This window comes from Macaca mulatta, chromosome 6, assembly GCF_049350105.2.
Source record: "Macaca mulatta isolate MMU2019108-1 chromosome 6, T2T-MMU8v2.0, whole genome shotgun sequence".
NCBI lineage: Eukaryota > Metazoa > Chordata > Mammalia > Primates > Cercopithecidae > Macaca > Macaca mulatta.
This window is the reverse complement of record NC_133411.1, coordinates 189,795,360-189,818,546: the sequence shown is the minus strand read 5'-3', so window position 1 is coordinate 189,818,546 and position 23,187 is coordinate 189,795,360. Positions and strand designations below refer to the sequence as shown.

The following is a 23,187-nucleotide window of genomic DNA, read 5'->3' as shown; positions in this document are numbered from 1 at the left end:
CATGAAAAATCGAAGGTCACTTAAGTAAAAATGGTTATAATTATGAAAATACTTAGAAATATGTAAAGTCTCTATGGTATGATTAGAAATCATAATGCAAAATATGTATACTGTGCTTGTAACTATGTTCATATATTTCCATGTGAGAGAAGCCTGAAGGGGAATACTCTACCATGAAAATAGTTGTTCAAGTTCATTCATTCGTTCATTTATTCCACAAATGTGTGCTGAGCTGCTACTATGTGCCAGGCAACTGTTGCAGGCACCTGGATACAGCAGGCAATCAAAAGTCAAAAGTGCCTCCACTCAGGGAACTTAAATTTTAGTAGCGGGAGACAAACAATACATGGTAAACACAGCGAGTATTTTAGGAGGCGGTGAGTGAGTGTCGTGGGAAGAGTGGAGCAGGCCGAGGGAGACTAGCAGTGCTCTGGGTCAGGGCCACGTTTAAATAGGTCGGTCAGGAAAGGCCTCACTGAGGTGACATGGGAGTGAAGATTTGAGAGAGCTGAAGGGGTCAGTCCTGGACACGCCTGGACGGGGGGTTTTACAAGTAGACAGCAGCCAGTGCAGAGGCCAGAGGACGCGGACATCAAGTCAGACAGCTAGGCAACCAGCGGGTTGGCCGGCTCTGCGGCCATTGTAAGGACTTTGGTAAACTGAGGAGCCGCTGTGCAGCGTGGAGCACAGAACCCACAGGATCCCTGCGGCTGCTGTATGGAAACCCGGCGACTGGGAGCGTAGGGAGGGCAGGAGACCGAGGTACTCAGGCGAGGGATGAAGGGGGTGCGGACATGTTGAGGTGCTGCATCCTAGACACAGACTTAAGGTAGCGGCAACAGGATTTCCAGTCAGGTTGTGTCGAGGGTGTGAGAGTGAAGCTGGCTCTTCCGGCTCTGGCCTGAGTAAATGCAGCCGCCATTAATGCTGATGGGAAAGGCAGGCGGGCGGAGCGGGTTTGGAGGTGGGGGAAGAAAGGGTCTTACTTTCTTCTTCCTTGGAATAATATATTCCAAGCAATATAATTAAGCAATATATATTTTCTCCTTTAAGAAAATTCCAAATATTATGGTATCGTTCCAAATAAAAAAATCATTTCAAGAGTCCTGACGCAGCAACCATTACACTCCCGGTAACGGGAATGTTCAGTCCGTCCGTGCTCCGGAGACATCCCACCGCAGAACACAGGCCGGCAGGCCGGGCCGAGATTCCGGCGTTCGAAAAGCGGGGGCAAAACGGAGGCTGCAAACCCGTGCCCAGTCCTGGTAAGATTCTCGAAAATGTCGGGGGAGCGCTGCACAGGAACTTCGAAAACGAGAGGCGGCTCCTAGGATCCAGGGTGCGGGAAAACCGCGGGGCACATTTGGAACTCGGGTCCGACGTCTGAAGGAGCGGACGCCGCTTCCGAGGAGCCCGGGGCACGCCGGGAACGGCCAGGCCGCCCTCCTCCCGGCAGCCTCGGGGGCCCGGCCACAGGGACCAACAGCACCTGCCGGAGGGCGGGAAGGTCCTGCCTCGTCAAGGGAGGCAGCGAGAAACGGCCGCGATGAACGAAATAAAACCTTCCTCCACTACTGGGACGCAGCTCGCGTCCGAGGAAGCAGAACACACAGGCCGCGGAGCTTTCCGAAAGGCTTCGCGCCGGGACCCGCGACCAGCACGGAGGCCCCCACCCTTTTTGAGAAGCCGGGTCAAGCGGGCCGTGGCGAGGCGACCTTTGGGCGGAGGCAGAGGGCAGGGCTGCCCCGCACAGGTTCCGCCCCCACTTCAGCGTCCTCGCCCCGCCCAAGCCCCGCCCAGCAGCCCAAGGGCCAAACCCCCGCGACGCATGCGTGCTGCTTCCCGCGCGCCTCCACCTGCCGTGCGCTTCCGCCGCTGGCCAGGCTCTTCTGCCCCTCCCCCTCCTGTACGGCCGCCACTCTGCGCCCGGCTTCGTTCTCACAACCTGGTTCTGCCCACACCTGCCCTTCAGCCTCGTGAACAGTGGCTGTCGAACAATCTCAGGCCCTGCAGACCCACCTCCCTCGCTCCCGTGGTGGCGGTGGTGAAGGGCTGGGGACGTGGGGTAGAAAAATGGGCGGGATGTGGGAGGCCGCGGTGCCGGGGCCCACTTCCGGAGGACGGGCGGAAGTGGCTGCGGTGGATGGTGGGAGGGGGAAGGAGTGCGAGGGGAGGGCCGGGCCGCTGGGGGTCGAGGGGGTGGGGCCTGGGCCGGCGCTGGGGATCGGGCCTGGGGCCTGGATTGCTACCCGGGCGGGCCGCGGCTCTTAGCCGAGGCGGGGCGGGCGGGAACCAGGTAACGAGCCGGCTCAGTTAGGGCGAGGGTCGTCCGCAGGGCGGCCGGGTCGGGGTCGGAGTCCATGGAGGGTCGCAGTGTCACCCCCTTCTCCTGTGAACTCGGGGCACGGGGTTCCGGGGGAAGGGTGGGAGGAGTTACATTGTTGGAGGGGGTGGAGGTCGTGTGGACGCCACGCCCCTACAGGAAGGAAAGGAGAGAGTGTGTGTCTGTGTGGGGATGTGTGTTTAGGAATAAACTTGGAGGGGATGGGGCGACATCCGGGCTGAGAAATAGGAACACTGTGGGGCTGCTGCAAGCAGGACTTGGGCCTTAAACATTCCAGGAGAGTGTTCTCGGGAGTAGCCCCGGGAAGGACTTTAACAGAGGTTGGGAATTATATCTCTGGCACAGTTTTGCAAGCGGAGGGGGAGCTTAGTTGAAGGAAAAGGAGCAAAGAATGCATGTAGAAGATGCCAACATCTCGGTCTGGAAAGGATTCATTAGTTTAGTTGAAGAGGGCTGGTGGATTAAAACACTTAGCACCCTAAGAAGCTTGGGAGATTCGATTATTATGTTGGGCTTTAGACAGGCGGGCAGAAGAAAGGGCATTCTCTTCTCGATTTCTTAGAAGACAGTCTCCGGTTACTTTTCTGTGGCGAGAATGGGTACGACCCATCTTTTATCCTGAATCGCGTATATGTTTGTACATATATAATGTTTATATTATATGTGTTTGTATATAAACACACTATTGAGGTGACTGTGTTCTGGCGTGCGATACGTGAGTTAAGTAGGTGCTTTGTATAACCTTGCGGAGTGTTTAAAGTTTTTTGATGATAGAATCTAGTATGCACTCTTAGGAGGGGAGTGGAAACTAGAAGGTTTTAGGACTCTCTTTGGGTATGTGCTAGATTAGAGAGTGTTATAATGTTTAAATGTTCTGCAGGTTAACACGAAAATCTGCCACCTGGGCCATGCCGCTTCTAAGGCCTGTTTCTTATGAGCCTCCGCAGAAGACAGATGGGCCAGTTCTTACAGTGGATAACTTCCCCTGCCTGAGCAAGAGATGGGATAGTATCTGGGATCTGCCCATCACCAGACTCTGAGCTTAATAAGGCAGCTGAATGAAGGGAGGTAACGGACCCCTGAGAGGGGCACTGAAGTCTGCAGTGGGGGGGGAGGGGCTTGGACACACCCCTTCCCCCCCAGACTCCTCCCTGTCAGGGTCAGCTCAGCCATGGACTTTGGACCTGGATAAGAAGAGAGAAGCTGCACTTTGGTGGATCTGATTTGGGATTCTCAGTTTTGAAAATGGAGTGCTGAATGGGGGTTTGATGATCTCCTGGGGAGCAACTGAGACAAGAGGAAAGGTAAGGCTCCTGTCTCATTTCCCATTTAATGTCTTACTGCGCGTGTGCAGAAGTTGTTGAGCGGGCGAGTTTGCAGAGGCTATTATTCCGGAAATCTTATCCAGATGGGTGCACTGGAAGCTACACCTCTCCATTACTCTGTCCGGGTGTAGACCTCTTCCCCATCTGTCCTTACCCAGGCTGGATGAGTGACTTGTAAGGGATTGTGAGCAATGGCAATTGAGGGGTTTGGCCAAGGAGAACATGCAAATAATTCAGGCTTCCGAAGGGAGGTTGGATTAGATTACCTTTAAAGGCCCTTCCAACGCTGAGATAATAGGATTCCAAGTCAGTCTGGGTTAAGACTGGAATGGATTACCTAGGAGAGGCAGCTGCTCTGTTTTGGGGAGCTAACTGAAAAGGACTGCTGGTGGGAGGAGAAGGCGGGAATGGTCTAGATCACCTCCTAAATTGTCTCTCTTCCTCTTTCTATAACAGGAGCTTAACCCATGAAAGCTCAGGAAAAGAGCAGAGGAACCGAACACAGGTTTGGGAATCAGGAAGGAGTACTTGTGTTCTAGCTTTGACTTTTTTAGTCAGTGTGCAACCGTACACAGGCCATGTTCTCTTCACCTACAAAATGGGGAACACTGACTTTCCAGGTCCCTTACAAGTTGTTACAAGGAGCGAATGAAACAATGAAGGATTTTGAAAAGTATCGGGGCCATGTACGTAGGAAACAATAGCATTGACATTGCTACATGTGCCTTAAAAGCGCAGAAACAACTCTGAATCAGGAGTTCTGTATTCTTGTTGAAATAGTGTTGTGCTGGCAGAAGCCTAAGAAGATGTCCTTAGGTAAAAGCCTGAATTTGTTTCATCATCTTGTTGTTAAGCAGTACTTGGGATCATCAAGTTGTAGAACAGGCAAATGGATCCAAGGAGAACTTGGATTGAAGATTCTTGCAGATACTACATTGGTCCTTATGGCTCTGCAGTCCAATTTCAGTGTGCCCCTTTGAGGTAGCTGATGAAAGAGGGGGTGGAGGGATGCCTAAGCCTTGAGGGCAAGTGTCTGACTAGGAATTGGTACTGCATTTCTTGGAGTGAATGGTGGTCTTTGCCTTCCTGTGCCATATCCTCGTTATCTTTCCAGCTCTTTAAGATGACGTTGCTTTCCAGACTGACATCTTTTTGCCCTTCGTATTTTCTCAGGCTGTATTCCCACTAAAAGCAGCCCTGTTTGTCTTTATCTTCTCACTTCCTGTCTGCTCCCTTCTTCAATTCCAGTTTACCTGTGCCAAGATGCCTGCTTTTCCCAGTGACCACACACAGCAGAAAGGAGAGGTGGAGCACAGTGTTGGGAATTTGGAGAGACAGTAGGATGTGGTGGCCTGGGCAAAGGGCAGGAAGCCTGGCTTCTGGCAGTCTCTGCCTCTCCCTAGCTCAGTAACACCCAGGCCTCACGTGTTCCTTGAGGATGGGTGCCAGTGAGGTCATCTGCAAACTGAAAATCCTGTACTTATGCCTTACTTTCCGTGTTAAATTTTTTTCTTCCACCGCCTGCCCCAATCTTTCCTTTTTTGCCACAGGAGTTTTCCTCACTCCAGCGGCCTGAGCGGTGGGCGGTGGCCTGGGTGGAGCTGCTGCTCCCAAGCTGTTCTTTCTCCTCTGATTTGATGCCTGGGGCAGCCCCTTTGAAGCCAGGCTGCTCCTTTATAAGGTGTGGGTCTCAAGGTGGGTATGCCACCTTCCCCAGCTTCACCCAGCACATTTCTGGTGTTGGTCTTTGCTTAGATACGGGTCACAGTGGTCCCTCAGGGACATGTGATGCCACGGTGCCTCCTCAGCCGTCTCTGGGATCCCAGGTACCAGGGAGTTGTGTATTTGCGTAGTGCTTCCATCGTGTCATCCATCAATCTGTTTTGTCCGGTTTCCCTCACCACTTTGTTGTGAGGAGAACACAGCAGGGATTCTTTTCCCAGCTTGAGGGGAAGCTTCGGAAGCCCTGAGTGGGAAGGGTTTGCCTAAGGGTAGAGTGGTCGGCACTGAAATCACCTCCCAGGGCTGTGCTGTTTCCACAGCATCTGACCTGACAAGGGCCATCTGGGTCCTGCAGACCTCCAGGGAGAGAAGCTCTGTACCCGCCAGACAGCCACTCTGGTGGAACGTTTCCTCCTTAGAGTGAGCAAGCTTTCCTCTCCCTGACCTTCTCACCCTCCGCCCTCCACCTGACCCTCCATGAGACAGGCCTTTCAAGACAACCGTTGGCTTTTTCACAGGGGCACCAGGATGCCAGGGCATGGCACTCAGCAGGTGTCAGGCTACTTAGCCAAGAGCAGTGATAGACTTCACCAGACTCTGTGTGTGTGTATTTCTTTTTTTTTCTTTTTCTTTTTTTTTTTTTTTTTTGAGACGGAGTCTTGCTCTGTTGCCAGGCTGGAGTGCAGTGGTGCGATCTCAGCTTGCTACAACCTCCACCTCCCAGGTTCAAGCTATTCCCCTGCCTCAGCCTCCCAAGTAGCTGGGACTACAGGCACGCGCCACCACGCCCTGCTAATTTTTTGTATTTATAGTAGAGACAGGGTTTCACCATGTTGGCCAGGATGGTCTCCATCTCCTGACCTCGTGATCTGTCTGCCTTGGCCTCCCAAAGTGCTGGGATTACAAGCATGAGCCACGGTGCCCGGCCATGTGTGTATTTTAACTCAATTATTTATATCCTTCTTTATTCCAAAAGGAATTGGAGGTGGCTAACCAAAAGTTACATTTCACAGACATTGTTTAGTGCTTATTATGTTAATCTTTCCTCTTTGACCTGGATGAGATGAATTTCTGGGTCTCCATTGTGGGGTGAGGGAGAATGGCAAACAGAGAGATTGGGAGGCAGGGAGAAGGGAAACAAAACACTGATTTTAAACATTTGCTTTTACTTTTTTTTCTTTGAGATGGAATCTCACTCTGTCACCCAGGCTGGAGTTCAATGGCATGGTCTCTGCTCACTGCAACCTCCGCCTCCCAGGTTCAAGTAATTCTCCTGCCTCCGCCTCCTGAGTAGCTGGAATTACAGGTGCACGCCACCACACCTGGCTAATTTTTGTATTTTTAGTAGAGATGGTGTTTCACTATGTTGGCCAGGCTGGTCTCGAACTCCTGACCTCGTGATCCGCCTGCCTTGGCCTCCCAAAATGCTGGGATTATAGGCATGAGCCACCGCACCTGGCCTGCTTTTACTTTTACTGATGTTTTCAAGCCAACATGTTTTAATTTAAGGGCATGAATTCTTTCCAAATTGTAAAAAATGTCAGGGATCTTGGGCGTGGTTTATGGGAGGGCAATTTCCTGGAGCAGTTTTCACTTCCTTTTCATCCTTTCAGTTCTTTTTTGTTGGTGGTGGAGTGGGCAGGAGAGTATTGTTCCTCCTAATTCTGGTTTAATCCTGTGACTGTTTATCCTCCTGTTTTTTCTTTTTGCACATAATCCAATCCCAGGCCCACCCCCAGAATCCTGGGCCCTTGTTGCTATCCTTCTTACCCCCAATCACTGCTCCCCATGTAACCTCTATCAAGAGTTCAGAGCCTCTTTTCAAACCCAGGTCAGTTTGGCACTCATTTACCCTGGTTTCTTGCCTCTCAGACCAAGTGCTTTCTTTTGCCTCCATCACGCCCATTCTGATTCTCTAACCAGGCCCTTTCTTTTTGAGATGGTCTCTTGCAGTCCGGGAATTTCTCCTTTTGAATTTTCCTGTGAGCCTTGGGATTTAAACAAAGGGTGGTAGAGAGGGGGTGTGCGTTACAGTGCACAAACAGCCCTCATACTGTTTCCCCTTCACCTGCCTTAGATGGAGAAGTATCAGGGTTAGTGGTGGGAATCTGACATCTCATGGGCTGATCTTCCCCCACCTTTCAGCACCCCCTGATGTCTGTCCTTTCTCCTGGAAGGTGATTTTGGCTAGTCATGTCTTGGATCTACAAAACAGTGTTTCCCAGCCTTTTCGCTTTTAGGAAACATAATTGTTTTTTCCTTTACGCCTGACACCTAGTGTGAGTGTGCAGAGCCCCCAGGCCCCTGACTCTTGTTCATTAGAGAAACATAAGGCAGAGGTGACAGACAACTGGCCTCTGACTGGCACACCCTCCTGGGCTCGAGGCTCCTGCCACAGTGCACACAGTCAGCTAAAGTGGAGGCTACGGGCTTCCTGCACACTGCACACGGCGGGCCTCGGTGGGCCTGCTCTTCTCCTGCTCCTCCTCCAGGTCTGGGCTCTGGCCACTTCCGCGGAGGCTTCAGGGCAGCGCCTGAGAAGACACAGAGCCCTCTTAGAACACTGGCGCTGGAGGATGTGTGCGAGGGTGGATGAGGGGGCGCGCAAGAGTGCCCCGTCTAAAACCTGGCCGTGCTCCCCACCGGGTCTTGTGGCTTCCAGCATGTTGGCATTTACCCTGAGCCTCAAACTAGTTATCTGTAGAATGGGGATGATAACGCCCACTCCGCAGAGCTCCTGAGGCTTGAAGGAGAGCCCGAGGGAGGGTTTGGCCCCTGAGGCCTCTCACTATGCCTGGTAACCCTTTAGCAGTTTTGATTTAGGTCCTCGCCTCCACGCAGGGGCCTGCAGGGTACGCCGGGCCCTTTGTTTCTCTAGAACCCTGTACGATTCGTGGTTTCATGTAGAAACAAGTTAGTGAGCAGTCAGTTCAGTCAGTAACCACAGGCCTCAGAGTTCCGGGCTGCTGCGTGCTCTGGCACACGGGGGAGGGGTTGATGTCAGGGGCGTGGGTCCTGATCATATGGCAGCAGCCCTTCTAGGGGAAGTCAGCTACCCAGCAGCCAGTAGCCCTCGGCTATCCACCCTCACTGCCTGGGGTCCCATGGTGAGAGTGGGCATCCAGCTTCTGCAGAGGGCCAGGCCGGACGGAGCTGGGGAGGGAGTGGGGCTGGCTCCTGGCTTGCACCGGCCTCGTGGAATCCAGGCCTCAGACCTGATCGCTGGCGAAACAGGCTCTATGCGCCAGAGCCCCTGGTGGTCTGTCTCTCTCCTCCTCCTGGCCAGACTTTGCTCCTGGCTCAGCCACAGGTATTTGCTATGGAAGAGCTGTCCCTCCCTCCCCTCGGCGGGCCTGGGTCCACCTCCACCTCCTCTTCAGTTCCGCACCTTCCTCCCCTTTAAAACACCAGCCAGGCGCAGACCGGTTCTGGGCTTTTCCATGGTGCTCCCGCCAAAGCTTGTGACCCAGTCCTTCCCGCCTAGGGCTGGTGGGCCTACCCTGCTGACAGGTCTCTCTCTGTTTTCTTTACTTAGAACTAACGCTCTCATTCCCCACCCACAAAGGAAAAACAAAAGGGAAGAAGCCACAGCTGGCCCTGGCTTGCTTTGGCACAGGTGTTTTCCCCCAGCCCCGCGTCGGGCACCCTGGTTCCTCTTCTGCCCTTGCCCCACGCGCCCTGGGGCCCCCACCCAGGCTCCCTCAGCCTCCCCTGGGTTGGGGCGGGGGCACCGGCTCCCAGCCCTTGGCCTGGGGTTTGGTGAACGCCTTTCCTGGACCGCGGGCCCACTTGAGGCGCGGCTCCAGGCAGGGCGGCTGCGCTGGGGGGCCGAGGGCAGGGGTGGGGTCGGGCGTCCACCCTCAGGGTTGCGCCAGGGAGCAGGAAAGCCGACTCCCGAAGTTGGGGGCCTGGGAAAACTTGGGCCCTGGGTTGCCTGAGAAGCGGCGGGGAAAGGAGGCGGGCCAGGAGGAGGGGGCCGCGGACGCCGGCCGGGGGGCGGGACGCGGAGGGCGGTCGGTCCCGCCCGTCAGTCCGCCCCGCCCCGCCCCGCCTGCCTGGGAAGGGCCACGTTGCCCGCCCGGGCGGTCCGGCCCCGGCGCGCCGCAGGAAGGGCTGGCGAGTCGAAAGGCGAGGCGGCCGCGGCAGCGCCTGGGCACCGGGCTCGCTCCCTGCGCCCCCGGGCGGGCCAAGTTCGGGGCCAGGACGTTGGGAGGCCCGGGTGAGTAGCGGTCCGGGGACGGAGGTCTGACCGGGGGAGGCCTCGCGGGCGGCGAGAGGGAGCCCCAGGGACGTCGGGTCGCCCGAAAGCCCCGTGCCCGTGAGCGCGGGCGAGAGGGCGCTTGGCTGGGGAGCGGCCCGGGCCGACCCGGTCCCAGCTGCGCCTTAGTCCTTCCCGAGCCGGGAGGGTGGAACTTCGCTTCTGCTTTCGGAATCCCGGGCCTCCAGCTGTTGGAGGAGGGAGGGCTCCGCGGACTGGGGAGGATGTTGTGAAACTCGGCCCAGGGCGTCCGTGGGTGCGGGGCAGGGAGGGGGTGGGAGTGCCCGGAGGGTTTGCGGAGCGAGACTGGGGAGGTGGCCTTTCCCCCAACCTCACTCCAGCATCCTTTCCCCAAGTTAATAGAGGTGGATTCTCCTCGGCAGAAAGGAAGTGTTGACTCAGTGTTGAAAAATATGTATAATAAATTGGCAAGAAAACTTTTCTTCCTACCTGTTTGCTAACGTGTGTGGAGTAGAGAGCCCCGGGACGTGCAGTGCCCGCCTCTGGTAAACTCTAGTAGAGGGACTGTGGCTGGCCGGCTCTGTCTCCCGCAAGGCTGAAGCTTCACTTTGGTTAACCCTTGCTGCTGTAGCGGGTCTGCTGTTTTGTTTTAGAACATCACTGGCTGAGAAGTTGTCCAACTTTATTTTCCGTCTTTTACAATATTTTTTCAGGCCATGTAGCCTTTGCTCTTACATGCTCACATCATCCAGGGTCTGCCTTCCATCAGGAATCACTGGGTCCTGGTCCTTCCCAATTCCAGGGACCATTGAGCTCACCCATATCCCTGCTTTTGTGTCTTATTCTCACTGTTAAAAGCACTGCAGTATGTCTGATCTCAGTGGCCTGTGTAACAAGGGAAACTCATTATTGTTTGGGGCATTAGGGAAATTGTAACAATCCTCAGTATCCAGGCACTGGTACCTTGTGATGAACCAAATCAACCCGTCACCTTGTAGATGAGAGAACTAAGGTACGAGTGGGTCAAGCGACTTGTCCAAAGTTGCCTTGCTTGCTGGCTGGATCGCCTGAATCCCAGGCCTCATGCCTTTTGTGGCACTTGTATTTAGCTCTTCTTTTCCAGGATGAATAACCTGTATCCTTTCCCTCCTAGGTCTTATTCTCTAAACCCTTGAATTATTTAGTGTATCTTCTCTGACTGCCTTTCTTTTTTTTTTTTCCATCCTGAAATTATGGGCCTGGTACATGATACAGGAGTCCAGCCAAGGTCTAAGAATGAACATGAAAGTAGTTCAGTTAGATTTCCATTATCTGTGACATGTCTATATTTTCTGGAATTTTTACGTAGTGCTTTTTAACATTAAGCAAAGCAGAGATAGAAGGGAAAATCTGTTACCATTTCTTCCACTTCTATACTTAATTTTAAAGCTAAATATAACTTCTCTCTTATTGCTCATGATTGGAAGTTGACTATCTGGTGTTCACTTGCTGTTTAAGAAACGTTTTTTGCCAGATAAAGGAAATAGGCTGGAGAATACCATGGTATCAGAGTGTTAGAAAGGCTCTCACAGCTCCTAGGCAGTCCTTCAAATGATTCAGAAACTGAGTGAGCCCCGTAGGGGTGGGTAGCACCCACCCAGAGCCACCTGGGTTTTGGCTGAAGGGTTTGGTACTGAAAAGACACACTTCTCATCTCCCACCCTGGTGCAGATGTCTTTGTACTTGGTGGTGTGGATTGGCTGTGTCACTTCCCTAAAGGAGTTGTGAAAACTCCAGAAAATGGAAGTCAGTTTTGAGTCTGTGCCTTGCATGCCAGTCTCATAATGATATCGTTAGGAACTCAGGTCAGGATTAAGGACAGTTGTTCTACTTAAAAAGGAAGGTGTAGTAGATTGTATTTTCCCTAAAGGGCCTCACCCGTAAGTATCCCCTTCCACATGTAGTTATCGTTTGACATTGTCCACTTCCCACCCAGTGGTGGGGTTTGTGATTCTCTCCCCGTGAATGTGGATAGGAACTTGTGGTTCCCTCGACCAGTGAGTAAGACAGACCTGATCCAAGGCTGAATCAGGAGCAGGATACACCTTCACCTGGCTTGCTCGCTTTCTTGGAACACTCACCTTTGGAATGCAGCCACCACTTCCAGTACGTTTCCGGGCCACATAGAGGGGTTCTAGCGAGCACCCCTGCCAGTAATGTCTCAGCTGCTGCCAACATCATCCTACAGACGTGTGAGAGACCTGAGAGCCTCCAGGGGAGTCTAGCCTTCAACTTTTGAGTCTTTCAGCCTCAGGCATGGTAGAGCAGAGACGTCCCTCCCCTCTGTGCTGCACTGTCCACATTTCTGACCAATAAAAACTGAGAAAGAGTAAGTGATAACTTGTTTTAAGCCACTGAATATCGAGGTAATTTGTTATGCAGGAGTAGATACCTAATAAGGAAGGGGGCACGAGTGGAGACAGGGCCTCAGTGTTCGGACTTTGAACTGAGCACGGAGAACAGGGAGGACTCTTGCCCTGCTTGTCAAGATTATCTGGATTCTCTTTTTCTCATCGCTTCAGGTACTGCTGGCTGCATAATGAATCACCCCAGAACTTAGTGGCTTACAGCAACAGAATCATTTCATTAACGTCTCAGCTATGTGGTTCTTGCTTGTGGTCTTTCACACGGTTGCAGTCAGGTATGGCTGGGGCTGGGATAATCTGGAGGGCCGTGTCCTGTGTCTAGCAGTTGATGCTGGCTGTCAGCTGGGACCTTAGCTGGGGCTGTCAGTTGGAATACCTAGAGGGGTCATGTCCGTGTAACGGGGTCCTGTCCGTGTAGCAGGGTCCTAGGATTAAGCATCTTAAGAGGACCAGGTGGAAACTACTGCCTTTTATGAGTTAGCCTCCAAGTCACATAGCATCTCTTCTTCCCAGAACCAAAGGGAGGGAGCACAGACCCTCCGCTCTGGAGCCAGGACTGTCTTTGTCACTTGTAAGAAGAGCGTATGGAATGGGATATGTGCGGTCATCTTTGGAAAATGTAACGCTTCACGCTCTTGCTGCTGCTTTGACCATCTTTCCCCCTGGTTTCGCTAACAGTGTGAGCAGTCTTCCATCTAGCCGCTTGAACCTCACGCATGTGCCAAGCACTGTGACGGGCACAGAAGTCAGGGTCTTCTTTCCTAAGGAGGAAGGTGGGAGTCAGGTGCGTGTGGCCACAGATTCTGTTATGGTGTGGAGAGAGTGCTAGGGCTACACAGCCACAGGGAGGCCTGGCTCTGTCTGCGATGTTGCAGAAGGAGTCACCTGAAGTGGCCTGAAAGGATGTGTGGGCGGCTGGCAGGGTGTGCCATGGGCCAGATTTCAGGGTGAGGGGCCAGCTGGAGCAAAGACCCAGCAGTGTCCAGGTTTGCTTATTGGGGAAAAAGCATCCTGCTGAGGCCGGAGTGGAGGGTCCCTGGGGTGGGTGGTGGGAGGTCAGGTTGGAAAGGGATGTGTGAGCCAGTCTGTAAGAAGGGCTTTGTATGTCATCATAATGAGTTTGAGTTTTATTTGGTGGGCAGTGCAGCCTCTGATGGCTTTAAGGCAAGTTAATGTGACCAGACGTGCTTGTCAAGAGGGATGCACCGTTGCTATTGGGAGGGTTTGTGAGAGGGAAGCAGGATGAGTGACAGGTAGACCAGCTGGGAAACTACATCAAGAGTCCAGACTTAAGACAGTCCTTCCTACGAAGGAGTGAGTTCAGGTTAACGGGCTAGAGGGCTTGACATGGGCTGCTAGCAATAAGTGAGTAACTTTGTACTTCCATTCTCACAGTTTTGAAGTTTTTGGGCCTAGACGTATTTCAGAATTCAGAATTTTTGGGGTTTTGAAAAGGTGATCTGGTGAATTTACTCTGTAGTGGAAGATCAGAAGCAGCACAGCATAAGCCACCATGTTTATTTCTGTAGCAAAATGTATGAATAACCACAGCAGGAGAGATAAAAGACTATAAATAGCCCCATATTAGATCAGATCAGATTTTAGCAAATGAGCTTGGATGAGGCTTTACTGCCAATTGAGTTTAGAAAACTTCTGTTTTTTAGTGCTTCTTGGATTTGGCAGTTGCAGTTGAGGAACTGTGGATGTGTTTAGATCCCAGGCACATCTGCTGAATGTTGAGGGCCCTAGCACAGCGGCTTGGTGGTGCTGGTGGAGCCAATCCCTGTCTTCATGTAGCTTGCAGCTGAGGGGACTTGAGAGAAATCGAGCAGGTGGTTGCGCTCATTGCTGTTGGTGAAGGGTAGGTGGACCTTATGTGGTCCCAGGCGTCAAGGAAGGCATCTTGGCAGAGACACGACAGAGTGTGCCAGGTGAAGAAGATAGGGAAGAGCAGAGCTGGCTCAAGGGCACATGCACAGACCCCAAGGGTAGGGTTGGCCATTGGGGTGCCCGATGGGAGTGTGGTAGAGCGGAACAAAGAGAATGGGGAGAAAGGAGTGAAGTAACTGACCAGTATTTACGTGGTCATGCCGGGCACTGTTCTAAACACCTAACATGGCTTATCTCATCTGATCTTCACAGCAACCCAGTTTGAGTCTCAGAAATGTGACAGAACGTAGGGTGACGTCTCTGGGCTGTCTGGCTTGCCTTTGTTACTGCTGCACGCTCCTGATGGTGGCCTGAGCAGTGCTTCCTGGAGGATCAGGTCACCGCTGCTGGCCAGGGTCTGGGCTTGACCGTCCTTTTGGGCACAGCCAGCTGTGAGAGATGTGTGGCTCCTGGTTCCTGTGTGTGCACACAGCACTAACTTACAGGCAGAGCTGAGGATCACATCCCAGAAATTACATGGGTAAACAGTAGGAAAATAGCACTGGGGCCCAGGATGAGCCTATGTGAAGAAGCAGGTGGGCTGGAAATAGGGGTGTCATGTACTCTTACGGCAAGAGGAGCAAGTTTGAAGCACAGGGCTGTGGGGTGGAGAACAACGGTCCAAGCACTAAAGTGGAGGCCAGGGCTGGGCTGGGGCAGCTTTTCCTGTGGGCTGTCCAGCCACTGCAGATGTGTGCAGATTTGCTAAGTAAAAACCCAGTCAGAAGATTGCTTTGACCTGCATGACTTAGAAGGGTGGGGCAGGAGGTCCTAAGTGTCAGGTAGTGGGTGTGGGCCATAAATTCTAATGTTTGGAGAAGAGTAAAAAGTCATCTAAAGCGTGCAGAAGTCGTCTGGAGGGTCCCATGAGGCTTTGCCATAAGGGCTTGCAGGTCGTTGATAAGTCAGGGACGGGCTATCCCTCTAGCCCCCTTTTTTATTTCTTTTTCTGGGATGGAGTCTTGCTCTGTCATCCAGGCTAAAAGGCAGTAGCGCCATCTCAGCCCACTGCAACCTCCGCCTCCCAGGTTCAAGGGATTCTCCTGTCTCAGCCTTCCAAGTAGCTGGGATTACAGGCGCACACCACCACACCCAGCTAATTTTTGTATTTTTATTTTAGTAGAGATGGGGTTTTGCCATGTTGGCCAGGCTCCTGACCTCAGGTGATCTGCCTGCCTCGGCCTCCCAAAGCTCTGGGATTACAGGCTTGAGCCACTGAGCCCAGTGTGGCCCCGCCCTTCTAAGCCATGCAGAGCAGCACTTCGGTGAATAGAGTTCAGTCCCTCTTCTCCATCCCCATACTGTTATATAAAGTCTTTTTCTTGCACAGTCATTTAGGAGGCGAGAAGTTGGGAGACAGGGAATCCTGGCCATCAGATTGGAGGGGAAGTTCCAACATGGACAACATCCTGAGGGGAGAGCGAAGAAGAAACTGAAACTCTGCCGGGCACCGTGGCTCACTCCTGTAATCCCCGCACTTTGGGAGGCTGAGGAGGGTGGATCACTTGAGGTCAGGAGTTTGACACCAGCCTGGCCAACATGGTGAAACCCCGTCTCTCTTAAAAATACAAAAAGGAGGCCGGGCGCGGTGGCTCAAGCCTGTAATCCCAGCACTTTGGGAGGCTGAGACAGGCGGATCACGAGGTCAGGAGATCGAGACCATCCCAACATGGGCTAACATGGTGAAACCCCGTCTCCACTAAAAACAAAAAACTAGCCGGGCGAGGTGGTGGGCGCCTGTAGTCCCAGCTACTCGGGAGGCTGAGGCAGGAGAATGGCATAAACCCGGGAGGCGGAGCTTGCAGTGAGCTGAGATCCGGCCACTGCACTCCAGCCTGGGCGACAGAGCAAGACTCCGTCTCAAAAAAAAAACAAAAAACAAAAAACAAAAAGTAGCTGGGCATAGTGGCAGGCGCCTGTAATCCCAGCTACTCGGGAGGCTGAGGCAAAAAAGTCGCTTGAGCTTGGGAGGCAGAGGTTGCAATGACCTGAGATGATCATGCCACTGTACTCCAGCCTGGACAACAGACAGATCGAGACTCTGTCTCAAAAAAAAAAAAAAAAGGAGATAAAGAAACTGAAACTCTTCTGTGCATCACTCTTTTCTTCCACATAAAGTTTCTTAAAAATCAAATATGGGGATATGGCCCACAGCTCTGAGTAGCTTCATCCATGTGTGTGGCCCCAGCTGGGCACAGCAGTGAGGCCAACTGAAACAGTGTTTGCCTGAATTCCTCCGCCACTTGATGACATGTATCTAATTGATCTGTAGTGTGTGAGCCCTGACATAATAGGAATTTAATTGCACAGGTACGTGGAAATGGACTTGAGGTTTCTGAGAAGGCATGTCCTGGAGCGGTGGGGGTGGTTGGTTTCTAGGAAGAAGACAAGTGGTGGTGAATGCTGGCAGGGGCTGGGGAAATCTCCCCAGGAGGGAGACAGAATCCAGGTCTCTTTAGACGCCCTTCAGGATCAGCCCTTTTAAGCCAGATCTGCTGGTTTGAGAGCCCAGAGCCTCAGAGATTAGATCTGAGGCCCAAGGTTTCAACCAGGATTAGAGAGTAGGCTGTGAGGCAGAGGGTGACTGGCAGAGCTGTCGGTGTAAGAGGGTGCATGCCTGAAGCTTCCAGGTGTGAAGGGTAGATCAGAGGCAGGACAGTCAAGGAGTTATGGTCTGGAAGGGCAGCTGGCTGGGAATTCAGGAGTGTTTCAGATCCTTTCCAGTAGTGTGGTCTGGTAGAGCTTAGAGGGTAGGTGGGACCATGCCTTTTTCTCATTGGTTTGTGTCCTGATTCCTTCCCAGAGCCTGGCAGAGAGCAGGTGTGTGGTGCATGTTGTCAGGTGACTGACGGAGGAATTCAGGGCGAACAGATCATCTCAATTTGCCTTGCTGACGTGCCCAGCTGGGGCGACACTGATGGATGAAGCTATTCAGAGCTATGGGCAATGTCTACATATTTGACTGTCAAGAAGCTTCATGTGGAAATAGCTTCAAACTTACACAAATTGCAAGAATAAAAAATAGTATAAGGATACTCGTACACACTGTCTTTACTCAGATTCACTTGTTAATATTTTGCTCCATTTGCTCTCCCTCTCTATGTATGCAATATATTTTTGTTCTGAACCATTTAAGAAGTTGCATCCATTCTAAGAATTGGAATTAATCAGTTATCACTGATACTTTAACCTACTGTCCATATTCCAACTTTGTCATTTTACCCAATAATGTCTTTTTTGAAAAAGTTTTTTGAGGTTTCATTGACATACAATAGATATAAATATGTGCAATAAACTGCATATAAAGTGTACAATTTGATGTTTTGACAAATATATGTGTGTGTGTGTATATATATATATACCTATAAAAGTATCACCACAATCAAGATAATAAACATATTCACCTTTCCAGAAGTTTCCTAAAGCCCCTGTGTAGTAACTACCCCACTGCCCTTCTCTGCCTCCATCCCCAGGCAACAACTGATCTGCTTTCTGTCATATAGATTAGTTTCTATTTTCTGCAGTTTTATGTCAATGGGATCATAGTGTATATATTCTTTTTTATTTTTCCCAAAAAGACCCATATTGTGTATTTATTTGGAGATTGAACACAATTGTGTATGTCAGTGATTTATTCAGGTTTTTTTGCTGGATATTATTCCATTCTATGAGTAAACCACAGTTTGTTTATCTGTATTTCCCTGTTGATGGGCCTTTGGGTTATTTCCAGTTTTGAGTGATTATGAATAAAGTTACTATAAACATTCCTGTATAGGTTTTTATATGGACATGGCTGAAAGTAGAAAGGAAGTGTGGCATGCAGGAGAGACAGTGGAAAGGAAGTGTGGCATGCAGGAGAGACAGTGGAAAGGAAGTGGGGCATGCAGGAGAGACAGTAGAAAGGAAGTGGGGCAGGCAGGAGAGACAGTAGAAAGGAAGTGTGGCATGCAGGAGAGACAGTAGAAAGGAAGTGGGGCATGCAGGAGAGACAGTGGAAAGGAAGTGGGGCATGCAGGAGAGACAGTGGAAAGGAAGTGGGGCATGCAGGAGAGACAGTGGAAAGGAAGTGGGGCAGGCAGGAGAGACAGTGGAAAGGAAGTGGGGCAGGCAGGAGAGACAGTGGAAAGGAAGTGGGGCAGGCAGGAGAGACAGTGGAAAGGAAGTGGGGCAGGCAGGAGAGACAGTGGAAAGGAAGTGGGGCAGGCAGGAGAGACAGTGGAAAGGAAGTGGGGCAGGCAGGAGAGACAGTGGAAAGGAAGTGGGGCAGGCAGGAGAGACAGTGGAAAGGAAGTGGGGCAGGCAGGAGAGACAGTGGAAAGGAAGTGGGGCAGGCAGGAGAGACAGTGGAAAGGAAGTGGGGCATGCAGGAGAGACAGTGGAAAGGAAGTGGGGCATGCAGGAGAGACAGTGGAAAGGAAGTGGGGCATGCAGGAGAGACAGTGGAAAGGAAGTGGGGCATGCAGGAGAGACAGTGGAAAGGAAGTGGGGCAGGCAGGAGAGACAGTAGAAAGGAAGTGGGGCATGCAAGAGAGACTGGGGTTGGTTGTAACAGCCTGTTATCCCTGGGGAACTAGCTCACTCACCAGAGGACATTATGAGGGTTCTGCCCTGGCCCCCTTGTGATCCAGACACATACCACTAGACCCCACTTCCAGCACCACCACACTGGGGGTCAAATTCCAGCATGTGTTTCAGAGAACAGACCATATTTAAGCTATATAGCGTAGCTACATAATTATTATAACACTATTAATAAGACCATCTTGGCCTTGGGAATTTTAAGTAGCACCTTTATTATATATTATATTTCTTTGTGTATTGACTCTGTTTCTGGAGCTTAAATTCTATTTCACTGGCTGGTCTGTTTGTTTATGTACCAGTACCACACAGTTGTAATTACGGAGGTTTTGTAGTATGTGATATATGTATGTGTGTGTGTATATATTTATAATTTTTTTGAGACAGAGCCTCACTGTCTTGCCCAGGCTGGAGTGCAATGGCACAGTCCAATCACAGCTCATTACAGCCTCAGCTTCCCAGACTCGGGTGATTCCATCTCAGCCTGCTAAGTAGCTGGAACCACAGGTGCATGCCACCATGCCCAGCTTTTTTTTTTTTTTTTTTTTTTTTGTAGAGACAGGGTCTCTCTGTGCTGCCCAGGCTATTCTTGAACTCCTGGGCTCAAGTGATCCTCCTGCGTTGGCCTCCCAAAGTGCTGGGATTGCAGGTGGGAGCTACTGCACCTGGCCAGTGTGCAGCATTTTAATATCTGGTAGGGCTAAGTCCCTCCTCACCTGGCCAGTGTGCAGCATTTTAATATCTGGTAGGGCTAAGTCCCTCCTCACCTGGCCAGTGTGCAGCATTTTAGTATCTGGTAGGGCTAAGTCCGTCCTCACAGCTTATTTTTACTGTTTTCCTCGTTGTTCATGTGAACTTTATTGTCAGTTCGTCTAGTTCCATAAAAAGGTATTTTTATTGGGATTTTTGATGATGCTGAGATGTCCTGACCAAGAAAAAGGGATGTTCAAATGTTCTTTTGTGTCTTTCAGGAATGATAGTTTTGTTCACATACGTTTTGAATGTTTAAGTTTATTTCTAAATATTCTCTCATTTCTCTGGCTTTTGTAAGTAGGGTTTTCTCATCCATGTTTTCTTCTCATGAGTCATTTGTGGATATAAAGGCTATCCATTTGTGTATGTTGATTTTTATATTTGATTACCTTGCTCAGTTCATTGATAGTTTGGTTTAGTTTGTTACTGATTTTCTTAGAGTTTTCCAGGCATATTCTCACAAGTAAAGATAATAGAAATAGTTTGCTTCTTTTCCACTTCTGCTTTGAATTGTTTTTTTCTTGGTTCATTTGCATTGACTGCTTCCTCCAGCAAAATGTTAAATAACCCTGGAGATGATAGGCAGCTTCATTTTGCTCCTGACATTCGTGGGGTGCCCCTGGTGCTTCCCTGTTAGGTGAGGGATTAATTTTAGCCCTGAGGCGTGATATTTGATTTTAAAAATCAGTAATCTTGGGGCAGTTGGGTTAGAGGAATGGTAGGCGGATGCTCTCTCTCCTTGCTCCTCCCTCCTCCTTCCCCGCTGGAGGGAAATGAGTTCCGACAGGTGGAAAGAGAGGAGTTAGGATTCTTTTTCTCTCTGCCTCTGCCCGCATCACATTCTACCTCTCCCTCAAGAACATGTTGCTGAGAGTCAGCATATACGTGGACTCCGCAGAGAGCTCTGGAATCAACCTCCTGGCCCTCCTCCACCCTCACGCTTGGCCTTTGCCTGCCCCCCACATTCCTCTACCTGTGGGGTGTGGAGCCACACGCCTTTGTGTGACGGTTTGTTTTCTCTCTCCTGTCTTTAGGTGCATGGCTGCTTGCTAATCCCATAGTCCAGAGGAAGCATCCCCAGGACTGCAGGCAAGGGAGCCGGGCAAGCCGCGGGCAGCCTTGAACCCTCCGCTTGCCTGCCCTCCCCGGTGGGGGCCAGGATGCTGAAGAAGCAGTCTGCAGGGCTTGTGCTGTGGGGCGCTATCCTCTTTGTGGCCTGGAATGCCCTGCTGCTCCTTTTCTTCTGGACACGCCCAGCACCTGGCAGGCCACCCTCAGTCAGTGCTCTGAATGACGACCCTGCCAGCCTCACGCGGGAAGTGATTCGCCTGGCCCAAGACGCCGAGGTGGAGCTGGAGCGGCAGCGTGGGCTGCTGCAGCAGATCGGGGATGCCCTGTGGAGCCAGCGGGGGAGGGTGCCCACAGCGGGCCCTCCCGCCCAGCCGCACGTGCCTGTGACCCCAGCGCCAGCGGTGATTCCCATCCTGGTCATCGCCTGTGACCGCAGCACTGTTCGGCGCTGCCTGGACAAGCTGCTGCACTACCGGCCCTCGGCTGAGCGCTTCCCCATCATCGTCAGCCAGGACTGTGGGCACGAGGAGACGGCGCAGGCCATCGCCTCCTACGGCAGCGCGGTCACGCACATCCGGCAGCCGGACCTGAGCAGCATCGCGGTGCCGCCGGACCACCGCAAGTTCCAGGGCTACTACAAGATCGCGCGGCACTACCGCTGGGCGCTGGGCCAGGTCTTCCACCGGTTTCGCTTCCCCGCGGCCGTGGTGGTGGAGGATGACCTGGAGGTGGCCCCGGACTTCTTCGAGTACTTCCAGGCCACCTATCCGCTGCTGAAGGCCGACCCCTCCCTCTGGTGCGTCTCGGCCTGGAATGACAACGGCAAGGAGCAGATGGTGGACTCCGGCAAGCCCGAGCTGCTCTACCGCACCGACTTCTTTCCCGGCCTGGGCTGGCTGCTGCTGGCCGAGCTCTGGGCCGAGCTGGAGCCCAAGTGGCCGAAGGCCTTCTGGGACGACTGGATGCGCCGGCCGGAGCAGCGGAAGGGGCGGGCCTGCATACGCCCCGAAATCTCGAGAACGATGACCTTTGGCCGCAAGGGTGTGAGCCACGGGCAGTTCTTTGACCAGCACCTCAAGTTCATCAAGCTGAACCAGCAGTTTGTGCACTTCACCCAGCTGGACCTGTCCTACCTGCAGCGGGAGGCCTATGACCGGGACTTCCTCGCCCGCGTCTACGCGGCTCCGCAGCTGCAGGTGGAGAAAGTGAGGACCAATGATCGCAAGGAGCTGGGGGAGGTGCGGGTGCAGTATACCGGCAGGGACAGCTTCAAGGCCTTCGCCAAGGCTCTGGGTGTCATGGATGACCTTAAGTCGGGGGTTCCGAGAGCTGGTTACCGGGGTATTGTCACCTTCCAGTTCCGGGGCCGCCGTGTCCACCTGGCGCCCCCGCCGACGTGGGAGGGCTACGATCCTAGCTGGAATTAGCCTGTCCTTCGTGGGCCCCTCCTTACCACATCATGAGCTGAGGTGGGACCACAGTCCCCAGGCTGCATCGGCCTGCCTGTGTTTCCCTCTTAGGTGCATTTATCTTTTTGATTTTTCCGAGTGGCATTTAAGTGCACAAATGATAACGTGAGGATGATTCTCCCGTTCTCAAGGGAGTCAGATCAGGGGAACTATTCTAGGGTATGTTGTGGGGTATTAAGCAGGAAACCACTGTGTGGTAGGGGACACTGGGCTTGTTGAGGCCAGAAATGTCCACGTCCTGAGTGTTCTCCTGGAGCATGTGCGGAGGGTTTGGCAACGTTTGCCCTCTTGACCAGACCCTTCTCCCTGACGTGGCTTTTCCAGCCAGGGCATGAGCCCTCCTTCTATACCTGTTCCCTTTCCCCCAGTGGGGGCTGGGTCATGGGAGAAGGGGACATATTTGTGGCCAAAATGATACTAACCAAAGGGGCTGCCTTGTCAGGGCCTGGTGGAGTTGGTGGGTCACTGGGGCTCACTGCCTCGTCCTTCTCTCCTGTCTCTGACCCCCACTCAGCCCTTCTCTCCCTGCAGCCTAGCAGTTTATCATTCTGAGATGGAAAGTTGAAGGGGGCAAGCAAGACCTCTCCTCAGCCTATGCCCAGCTGTCAGGGGAGAGGTGCAGGGAGGAAGGCCTTGTGCTGGGACAACCGCTCTCTTGCCTTACCTCGGAGAGGGACTGTGCCCTGACCCCTCCTTTCTGAAAATCAGTCCCCTCCCTGTTGCTCTAGGAGGCTCCTGCTGGCTTGGTAGAAGACAGAATTCGATCCGCGTGTCCCTTTTTCCTCTGGGGTTTGGCGCATAGGCTCCTCCCTGCAGGCTGTGGCTCTGGTGGCCTCTCAGCATGAGGTGGAGCAGTGACCAGGACGCCTCTGGCCCAGTGCTGCCCAGCCTCCCTGCCCACTCCCAGGCGCCCCATGTCCTCACAGGCCGGGATGCCATGGCAGGGTGGAGAGGACTTGGTGGATTTTTGCTTCTTGCCTGACCTCAGTTTCATGAAAGAAAGTGGAAGCTACAGAATTATTTTCTAAAATAAAGTAAAGGCTGAATTGTCTGAAAAATATTTGTGTGTGTGTGTCCTGGAAAAGGAGGTGACAGGCGGGGGAAGAAAGGAAAAGGGAGAATGAAGAGTTAAGGAGAGGGCTAGATGGGTGGGAGGAAGCAAAGTTGAGGAAGGAAAGTGGATGAGTGGGAGAGAAAAGCCAGCGACAGCCCAGGGGATGGGGGCCGGGGGGAAAGGAAGTGCAGGCCACACGGTAGAGAGGACCCCCAAGCCGTGCTCCTGCTGATCATCCTGTAGAGCCAGGAGGCCGCAGCAGGAAAGCTGGTGAGTGTCTCCTGCTTCTGCCTCCTGCTGGCTGGGCAGGCCTGGTCT

The 23,187-nt window shown here is 52.5% G+C and overlaps 2 protein-coding genes across 27 annotated transcripts; one reads left to right on the top strand and one right to left on the bottom strand.

Annotated features, from left to right (window-relative positions):
- Positions 1 to 192: 192 nt before the first annotated feature.
- LOC144341299 (uncharacterized) lies at positions 193 to 5,931 on the bottom strand. Its single transcript, XM_078004383.1, has 3 exons — positions 5,571 to 5,931; positions 2,020 to 2,266; positions 193 to 1,489 (listed from the first exon to the last, which is right to left on the bottom strand). Exons 1-3 carry the CDS (start codon positions 5,929 to 5,931, stop codon positions 1,093 to 1,095), a joined length of 1,005 nt encoding a protein of 334 aa, XP_077860509.1. The 3' UTR covers positions 193 to 1,092.
- On the top strand, positions 1,838 to 22,873 carry MGAT1 (alpha-1,3-mannosyl-glycoprotein 2-beta-N-acetylglucosaminyltransferase). 26 transcript variants are annotated; one of them, XM_078004119.1, is made up of 6 exons: positions 1,838 to 1,906; positions 3,225 to 3,648; positions 4,126 to 4,174; positions 12,172 to 12,290; positions 12,529 to 12,799; positions 20,310 to 22,873. In XM_078004119.1, exon 6 carries the CDS (start codon positions 20,436 to 20,438, stop codon positions 21,771 to 21,773), a length of 1,338 nt encoding a protein of 445 aa, XP_077860245.1. In that variant the 5' UTR covers positions 1,838 to 1,906; positions 3,225 to 3,648; positions 4,126 to 4,174; positions 12,172 to 12,290; positions 12,529 to 12,799; positions 20,310 to 20,435; the 3' UTR covers positions 21,774 to 22,873.
- Positions 22,874 to 23,187: the final 314 nt, after the last annotated feature.

Coding starts and splice junctions, on each gene's coding strand:
- LOC144341299 (XM_078004383.1), bottom strand. CDS start 5,931: ATGCCCTGGCATCCTGGTGCCCCTGTGAAAAAGCCAACGGTTGTCTTG. Junction 2,267..5,570: donor GTTCTCCTCACAACAAAGTG/GTGAGGGAAACC, acceptor GCCTCGGCTAAG/AGCCGCGGCCCGCCCGGGTA. Junction 1,490..2,019: donor CCACCACGGGAGCGAGGGAG/GTGGGTCTGCAG, acceptor GCCCTCCGGCAG/GTGCTGTTGGTCCCTGTGGC.
- MGAT1 (XM_028849225.2), top strand. CDS start 20,436: ATGCTGAAGAAGCAGTCTGCAGGGCTTGTGCTGTGGGGCGCTATCCTC.